Genomic DNA, 9,811 nt, shown 5'->3' with positions numbered 1-9,811 from the left:
TTTTTTTTTTTTTTTTGGAGACAGAGTCTTATTCTGTTGCCCAGGCTGGAGTGCGGTGGCATGATCTCACCTCACTGCAACCTCCACCTCCTAGGTTCCAGTGATTCTTGGGCCTCAGCCTCCAGAGTAGCTGGGATTACAGGTGGGCATCACCATAGGTGGCTAATTTTTGTACTTTTAGTAGACAGGGTTTCACCATGTTGGCCAGTCTAGTCTCATACTCTGAACCTCAAGTGATCCACCCATCTCACCCTCCAAAATGCTGAGATTACAGCCATGAGCCACTGTGCCTGGCCCTACAAATGAATTCTTATATCTGCTTCTGTACTCTGCTGCAATATCACACATGCAGTATCATATAGCCTCTGGAAAATGACACCATACACTCTGGGGTGAATGCGAGTAAAAAAGACAAAATTAGTTTTACATTGTTAACCTACCCCACCTATTTTAAGCTAAACTTCTTTTTACAGAAACATAGAAGAATAACCAGTAAAATGACACCACAAGGAAGCAAACAATGATACCACAAGGAAGCAAACAAATTCAGAATGTGAAACATTCCTTAGAATAATCTAATTTTTTCAATAAATCTCTGGCATGCCAAAAAAGAAAGTAAAAGCAATAGCTCTAGATTAAGAACTACAACAATAAAATCCCTTCTGTGGACCTTGATGGAGCCTATTTTGAACACTGTCAATAGACATTTTTGAAACAATGGAGAGAATATCTGAATAGGTTCAGGGTGTTGGATGATCCAGAAATTGCTGTTAATTTTTTCAGTCATAATATGGTTATATAAGAAAATGTCTCTATTTTAGAGTAGCATAATGAAGTATGCAGTGATAAAATGAAATTAATCATAACTAACTACCTTTCAGGTTTCAATTAGACAGCTGTAGAAAATAACTGTCAGCAGACATGAACTACCATGGGTAAACTACAATAAGATATTTATTATTGTAGGTACTAATATATAAGATTTCATACATCGACTCAAGTCATTCAGATAAAAGTCAGTGAACAAATTAATTCGACAAAGCATCTTCAGTTAAAAACATTACCTTTAACTCTAATCTATGTGGTGGAAAACAATAAGAGTTCAGCTGAATAGGGGATTAAAAAGTAGGTAATGAGGGTGTGTTTTAAAACATAATAAAGGTTTAAATGAATGCAAGGTGGGTACAGGATACACTAGTGGTTCTTTGATCTTTATCTTTATTCTCAATATATCATGAGCAATAATCTTACATATACCTCAACACCACCCTCACCCCAACGGCTCACTCAGTATGCCTTCTACTATTGTCCTCTTTTACATGGTTTGATGTTATCCACCTTGGGATTCTTTCTTAGAAACGACCCAAGTTCACCCATCGGGGAAGACTTACACTGGTCACTCGACGGTAGATCTGCGCAGCATTTTGGCACTCCGAGTAAGGATATTCAGATGTAGCCATCTCAAGCATGCACATCCCAAAAGCATAAACATCAACGGATTCATCATATTTCTCTTCATACATCTCAGGGGCCATGAACTCTGGGGTACCTTAAATTAAAAGAACGATTCAGACTCAATGCGAGCAGAAGCTTCAGACGTTACTCACCGGGGAGAGAAGCAGAGAGATGTTGACCTGTGAGACGGAAGAAATTGGAATGGGGAGAAAAAAGAGGAAGGAAATCTTCTCAGTCAGTCTGTTGCATCAAATATCTCATAAAAGATGTTCCACTGCAAGGCCTTTATATGAAACTGGAATAAGGTCAAGTATCTATTAATTTACTGTGTAAAATAAATTCCTTTATATAATATGTCAAAATAAAGCCTTAGCTAAGAGATAAACTAATATAACTCATATTGAAAACAAATGGAAAGAAAAGGTAAGACACTAAGAACAAAGCAAATATAATGGTACATCTGTAAGATAAGATGATGGGTTTAAAAAGATCAAAATACTTGTCTGCCTACTACTGAATGGTAGTTGTAAGGTAAACATTTACAGCCATACTCTTAACACTCGATCTGATTAGTTTCACTTTCTAAGAAGGATTTGCAGTAAAAATATTCAATACATTTTTTAAAAAAAATGAAAGAAAATGTAATTGTCTCCAAAGGCCACTCACCAGAGCCCTTTTCTTCACATACTTACCAACCCACCTGCAGTACATAAATAAGCCTACTACAGACACAAGACATATAGTGAGGGACATCCTACAGGCAAAAAAAGACATATACACACACAAATATAGAACTTAAATACAGACTGATTTATAAGCACAAGGTGTGTGACCCCACAAGACTAGGTTGTATAATGCTTCCTGAAAATTAAGTCTGCATACCTCAAGTTATAAGGCATTTCTAAGAAACAGGCATGCACACTATGATTTAATAAACAAACAAAGAAAATAAAAACTCGACTGAGCCAGAGATTTCAGGACGCCAAAGACAATCAAAAAATGTTTCCTGTGAAGAAGGCAAAAAAAGAAATGCAGCTTTAAATGACAATTTTCTCATTCTTCTTGTGAATGTATTATAAGAAAATGTGAAAAAGCATTCCTAACCCTAGTTACATAATATTCCAAGGAGAACACTGTTTTCGAAAGACGTGCAAATAGCTGGTATTCTATGCTTTTCCTAGCAATACTTACGATTCAAGTTCACTTAAAAATTAATAGGTTTCTTTTGTTATTGTCACCTTTCGGAGCAGAATAGTGTTTATGAAGACTTCAAGTTTTTAAACTGTGATACCCTCTTCATAGAGTGAAAGCTTATCAAAATAGGCATTAAATTAATTTTTCAGCTTTGAGTTTCTAACATATAAAGTCTGAAAGGGACAGCCTTGTTCTTTAGATAAGTGATTCTCAACGGGGGCAATTTTGCCCTTCAGGGGCCATATATAGCAATGTCTCGACACATTTTTTTGTTATAACTAGAAGGCAGATAGGCAGGGAGCGTGCTACTGGCATCTAGTGGGTACAGGCTGGGAATGCTGCTCAGGAATCTTAAAATGTACAAGACAGCCCCTTACAACAAAGAATTGTCCAGCTCCAAATCTCAGTAGTACTAAGGCTGAGAAACACTCATTCAGATAGATCATAACTTCTGAAGAGTGAGACTAAGTTGATAAAATCGGCTTTTCAGAATGAATTGTCATATTTATTTTCAGAAAATGTTACAGAGGCTAGGTATTCCTTTTTTTTTTTTTTTTCTTGCTCTGTTGCTCAGGCTAGAGTGCAGTGACGCAATCTCAGCTCACTGCAACCTCCACCTCCCGGGTTCAAGCAATTCTCCTACCTCAGCCTCCCAAGTAGCTGGGACTACAGGTACCTGCCACAACATCTAGCTTTTTTTGTGTGTATTTTTAGTAGAGTAGGGATTCTCCATGTTGGCCAGGTTGGTCTCAAATTCCTGACTTCTAGTGATCTGCCCACCTCAGCCTCCCAAAGTGCTGGGAGTACAGGCATGAGCCGCTGTGCTTGGCTGATCAATATTCCTGAATATACATATATATTCAACCGACATTTTATATGTTTAAAAATTTTTTTAATTTTAGAAACTAAAATATAAATTCCATTTCTTTTATGAAGTGACATACTGTATATATTATATAAACAGTACATAATATGTATTATATAAATAGTGCATAATATTATCAACAGTGTGTAACAAAAAGATTGCTGGCCGGGTGCCGTGGCTTACGCTGTAATCCCAGCACTTTAGGAGGCTGAGGCAGGTGGATCACTTGAGGCCAGGAGTTCGAGACCAGCCTGGCAACATGGTGAAACTGCATTTCTACTAAAAATACAAAAATTAGCCAGGCGTGGTGACATGTGCCTATAATTCCGGCTATTCAAGAGGCTAAGGATGAGAATTGCTTGAATCCAGGGGCTGGAGGTTGCAGTGAGCTGAGATCATGCCACTGCACTCCAACTTGGGTGACAGAGCAAGACTCCATCTCAAAAAAAAAAAGATTGTTACATTAGGTTTTATCAACAAAGTTCACTTTACTTCTTGTAATGTAATGTTATCAATAGTCTCAAAGATGATTCCAAGAAGCACCAATATAGAGAATCCTACACCTCATAAGTGGAACTGATCACCTCCTGAGTTCAAGCTATGAATTTCTGAGGGTTTTATTTTACTTAATAACAGGGCCAGGATTCTAAATAAAAGCAATGTCAGAAAGCTAGTCAGGCTCCAAGGTACACCAGAAACATACCTATCACACTCTTGGCAAAGGAAGCCCGCTTCAGGGTTGCCAGACCAAGGTCTCCAATCTTGACCGAGCCAGTAGGGCCAGTGATAAAGATGTTGTCACATTTAAGATCACGGTGAATAATAGGTGGAGTTCGAGTATGAAGAAACTGAAGTCCTTTAAGGATCTGACGGCACCAGCTTCTTAGAACTTTGATCTTCATCACTTTAAACCTTTTCAGATACCTAGAAAAAGCAAAGTACACCAAACAAGTTATCAATGATATGAGTTTGTTGTTTTGAAGAATTCCATTAAATTCTAACATGACTCGAGATGGGAATATCAAATTTAGAATACTAAGATTCAGTAACTTTAAAGGTTAGTAATACTTTTATTAAGCAGGGCTACGATAGTTTAAAATAAAAATTATATTAAGAGACGCAGAAAAATAAGTCTTCCAAATACTTTTTCATCTAAACAATAATAGTGTTAGGTAACCAGTTTTTTCTTAAACAAATGGGAGATCAAGTTGGTTATATCAGCTAAATATTTCAGAGCTAAAAATATTTAATTGGTGAGTGGTAAGAGAATTATGGTAACAAAGCACAAAGTATAAATTCCTTAAAATTAGGTCACTATTTAAATGATTAAGAGTTAGAGTCCTGCTTCTGTTAAATAGTGGAGTAGTTCTACCAGACACAGATTTATTTATAAACTCTGGTCAAAAATATACAAAACAACTATTACTTGAAGGTTCTGGAGAGCAATTAAAATCAGTCATAGGCAGGTAGGGACAAAGGGAAAGTACTGCTAGAGTTTCCTTCTTTGTAATACCTTTTTACCTAAAATTAGGCCCTCTTCTGATTTTGCAGGCCTGCTATATCCCACAGAAATGGGGGCTGAGTTTTTGGAATGAGCACAGCATCAAGAACAGTGCTGTCTAACCGACCTTTCTGCAAGGATGGTTTGTCCAATAAAGTTGTGACTAGCCAAAATGTGACTATTCAAATGTAGATTAACTAAATAAAAAATTCAATTTCTCAGCTGAGCGTGGTGGCTCATGCCTGTAATCCCAACACTCTGGGAGGCGGATCACAAGGTCAAGAGATCAAGACCATCCTAGTCAACATGGTGAAACTCCATCTCTACTAAAAATATAAAAATTAGCTGGGTGTGGTGGCGCCCCTGTAGTCCCAGCTACTTGGGAGGTGGACGTTGCAGTGCACCTAGATGGCACCACTGCACTCCAGCCTGGCTATTCCATCTCAAAACAAAAACAAAAACAAAAAACAAAACAAAACAAAACCCATCTCTCAATTGCACTAGCCACATTTCAAGTGCTCAATGGCCACATGTGGCAAATAGCTACCATTCTGGATGGTGTACATTATACAACATTTCCATCATGGCAGAATGTTTTACTGAACAGCAGAGATCTAGAAAGGAAAGGAAGAAATCTCAGAAAGCAGACACCGAGCCTTAAATTCTGCATATTCACTCTGCCCAAATCTCTAGTTGACCTCTGAAATACGTTTATGTAGGAAAGATTCCAAGCAGCCCAAGTATGCTAAAAGAACTGAATAGAGATCTCTGATGCCACCCACTGTAGAAAAGATACATCTGAGGATTGAACTCCAATGCTTATTTTATCTGGAAATATTCAGGAAACAACAGAGTACTAAAAGTGTTAAATATAAAATATGACAGGCCGAGCAAGGTGGCTCACGCCTGTAATCCCAGCACTGTGGGAGGCCGAGGCAGGTGAATCATGAGGTCAGGAGTTTGAGACCAGCCTGGCCAAATCGTGAAACCCTATCTCTACTAAAGTCAGAAAAAATTAGCCGGGTGTAGTGGTGGGCCCCGTAATCCCAGCTACTTTGGGAGGCTGAAGCAGGAGAATCACTTGAACCCAGGAGGTGGAGGTTGAAGTGAGCTGACATTGCACCACTGCACTCCAGCCCGGCAACAGAGATGAGACTCCGTCTCAAAAAATAAAAATAAAAAATTGCTGGGTATGGTGGCATGCGCCTGTAGTCCCAGCTACTCAGGAAGCTGATGCTGGAGAATAGCTTGAACCCGGGAGATGGAGTTTGCAGTGAGCACAGATCACACCAATGCACTCTAGCCTGGGCAACAGAGCGAAAGTCTCTCTCTCTCTCTCTCTCTCTCTCTCTCACACACACACACACACACACACACACACACAGATGTGGAAAGCATTTCAGGGTCTTCCATTATAACTGATTTTTGCCCAATCACATTGAAGTAAAAGCCCAGTTGCTAAAAAGCTCTACTCTCATAAATGGAGCTCTTAATCAGTTCTTCAGTACTAAGATATTTACGAAAACAATCAACTCATGGTTAAATGGGGATAATTACAGTACCTATGACAAAAATTGGCAGACTAAATACTGGGAACAATGGCTGCTAAATGTTAGAGTACAGAGAATACTCTGTTCAAGTAGAGAACATCAACAGAGAGACAGAAATTTTAAAAAAGAACCAAGTAGAAATTCGGGTGCTGAAAAACACAGATTCACTAAGGGATCTGAACAGCATATGTGAACATACAGAAGAAAAAGGCAATGAACTTGAAAATAAGAGGTGAAATTGTACAGTCTGAGGAGCAGAAATGAGTACAGCTAAGAGACCTGCAAGACACTATCAAGTTGACCCAGATATACACAATGGGAGTCCTAGGAAAAGAGAAAAGAACAGAAAGAACATTTGAGAAAATAATGGCCACAAATTTCCCAAAATTAGTAAATGACATGAATCTATACATCCAAAAAGTTCAACAAACTCTAAGAATAAATGCAAATAGATCCACAATGAGAAACATACTCAAACTGTTAAAAGGCAAAGACAAAGAGAGAATATTGAAAGTAGAAAGGGAGAATTGACTTATGACCAAGGGATCCTCAATAAGATTATGAGCTGACTAAAAAAAAAAATTATAGGCTCATCTTTCAGCAAAAACCATGGAGGGCAGAAAGCAGTAGGATGACATATTTAAAGGGCTAAAAGAAACAAAAGCAAAAGCAAAAAGAAAAAAACTTAAGACTACCAACCAAGAATTATATATCCAGCAAAATTATACTACAGAAATAAAGGAGACATTAAGACATTCCTAGGTAAATAAAAGCTGGAGGAGTTTGATAGTAATACACCTTCCCTATATAAGAAGTGCCAAAGAGAATCATTAGGGTGAAATAAAAAGACACTAGATAACAACTTGAAGCCATAAAAACAAATCAAATTTATGGTAAAATCCAATACACATTAAATATTAAAACCAATATTAATGTATTTTTGGTTTATAATTCCTTTTATTTCCTACATGATTTAAAAGACAAATGCATGTAAAATAATGATTATGAAACTATGTTAATGGGTACACAACATATAAAGATAAAATTGGAGACAACGAAAACATAAAATGGGCAGGAGGGGTGAGGCTGAATAGGATCAGAGGTTTATATGCTATAATATTAAAGCTAAGCTGGTATCAATTCAGGGTAGACTGTTAGAGATTTATGATGTTAATTGTGATCCTCAAGGTAACCACTGAAAAAATGCCTAAATATATACACAAAAGGAAATTAGAAAGGCATAAAAATGGTATACTACAAAAGAAAAATAAACACATTTAAAAAGTCAGTAATAGAGGAGATAAGGAGCAAAAAAAGGTATAAGACTGTCTCTAGGAATGTGACATATATATGTACCATACACACACACACACCACACACACACACACACACACACACACACACACACACACAATGTACCCTATACATATATATATATATATATATACACACACACACACACACATATGGTACATAAATATACGGTACATACGTGTGTGTGTGTGTGTGTGTGTGTGTGTGTGTGTGTGTGTGTGTGTGTATGGTACAAAACATACAAACAGCAAAATGGTAGATCATTCATTTGACTAATCAAATGTAAATAAACTCTCCTACCAAAAACAGATAGGCAGAATGGATTTAAGAAAAAGAAAAAAAAAAAAAAAAGAGCTAACTACATATACTGTCTACAAGAGACTCAGGATGAAAGAAAAATAATATTCCATGCTAACAGTAAATAAAAGAGGGTAAGGTAACTAAACTAGCATCAGGCAAAATAAGTAAAAATACTGATGCAAGAGATAAAGCAGAGCATTATGTATTGATAAAAGGGCCAATCCATTTAAAAAATAACAATTATATACATCAAACAATAAAGCCACCAAATAATGAAGCTAACACTGACAGAATTAAAGGGAGGAAATTAGTAGACACTACAGTAGTTTTAGTTGGAGACTTCAATATTCCACTTTCAATAACAGATAAAACATCTAGATAGAAGATGAGTAAGAAAATAGAGGATCTGAACAATATTATAAACCACCAAAAGGTAACAGACATGTGTAGAACACACTGCCCAACAACAAGTGAATACATATTCTCAACTGTACATGGAACATTCCTTCAAGAAATCTCCAAACAACGAAAAGTTTAGGACTGGATGGCTTCACTGATGAGTTCTATCAAACATTTAAATGAGAATTAACACAAATCCTACTCTTCCAAAAAGTATAAGTGGGGGAAACACTTTCTAAATCATTCTATGGCACCAGTATCGCCCTGATACTGAAGATACCACAAGAAAACTATAGACTAACACCCTTATGAATGTAGGTGCAACTCTCAACAAAATATTAGCAAGCCAAACCCAAATGCATAGCAAAAGGATTATACGCTATTTATCTATGAAATGCAAGGGTAGTTCAACATAAGAAAATTAATAATCAGTATAATATGCCATGTTAATAGAATGAGGCGGTTTCATGATTATCTAACTTCATGCAGAAGAGCATTTGACAAAATCTAACACCTTTCCATAAAAAAAAAACAAAAACAAAAAAAACTTAAACTAGGATAGGAATTGCAGAGAACTTCCTCAACAAGATAAAGAGTATTTATGAAAAACTCACAGCTAACATATACCCAATGGTGAAAGACCAAAAGCTTTCTCCTTAAGATCAGGAATATGAAAAGGATAATGAGTGCTATCTATAATGAAAGTTCTAGCCAAAACAGTTAGACAAGGAAAATAAAGGCATTTAAACCAGAAAGAACTATCTATTCACAGATTATTTGATCCAATATATAAAAATTCCAAAGAATGGCCAGGTGTGGTGGCACACACCTGTAATCTGAGCACTTTGGGGGCCAGAGGTAGGGAGATCACTTGAGGCAAGGAATTTGTGACCAGCATAAGCAATATACTGAGACCCTATCTTTACAAAAAATGTAAAAATCACCCAGGCATGGTGGTACACACCTGGAGTCCCGGCTACTCAGGAGGCTGAGGTGGGAGGATCCTTTAAGCCTAGGAGTTCAAGGCTGTAGTGAGCTATATGACTGCACCACTGCACTCTAGCCTGGTGACAGAGTGAAGAAGCCCCATCTGTTAAAACACAAGCAAGCAAGCAGACAAACAAATCCCAAAGAACAAACGCACATACACACAAACATGAGCTAACAAGAATTCAGCAGCCGGGCGCGGTGGCTCAAGCCTGTAATCCCAGCACTTTGGGAGGCCGAGGCGGG

General features: G+C 37.3%; 1 protein-coding gene across 27 annotated transcripts in view; it reads right to left on the bottom strand.

Annotated features, from left to right (window-relative positions):
• The window catches only part of WNK1 (WNK lysine deficient protein kinase 1), a 143,941-nt gene that overhangs the window by 76,478 nt on the left and 57,652 nt on the right, over positions 1 to 9,811 (bottom strand). For all 27 annotated transcript variants that reach the window (XM_017545458.2, XM_017545468.2, XM_017545447.1 and 24 more), the window contains exons 3-4: positions 4,218 to 4,438; positions 1,392 to 1,549 (exon numbers count right to left, since the gene is read on the bottom strand). In XM_017545458.2, coding sequence (XP_017400947.1) covers positions 1,392 to 1,549; positions 4,218 to 4,438 — 379 coding nt within the window. The remainder of the gene's footprint in view (positions 1 to 1,391; positions 1,550 to 4,217; positions 4,439 to 9,811) is intronic.

The sequence above is a fragment of the Cebus imitator genome, unplaced genomic scaffold, assembly GCF_001604975.1.
Source record: "Cebus imitator isolate Cc_AM_T3 unplaced genomic scaffold, Cebus_imitator-1.0 Scaffold179, whole genome shotgun sequence".
Taxonomy (NCBI): domain Eukaryota; kingdom Metazoa; phylum Chordata; class Mammalia; order Primates; family Cebidae; genus Cebus; species Cebus imitator.
The sequence above is the reverse complement of the archived record's forward strand: the minus strand, read 5'-3'. Positions and strand labels throughout refer to the sequence as shown.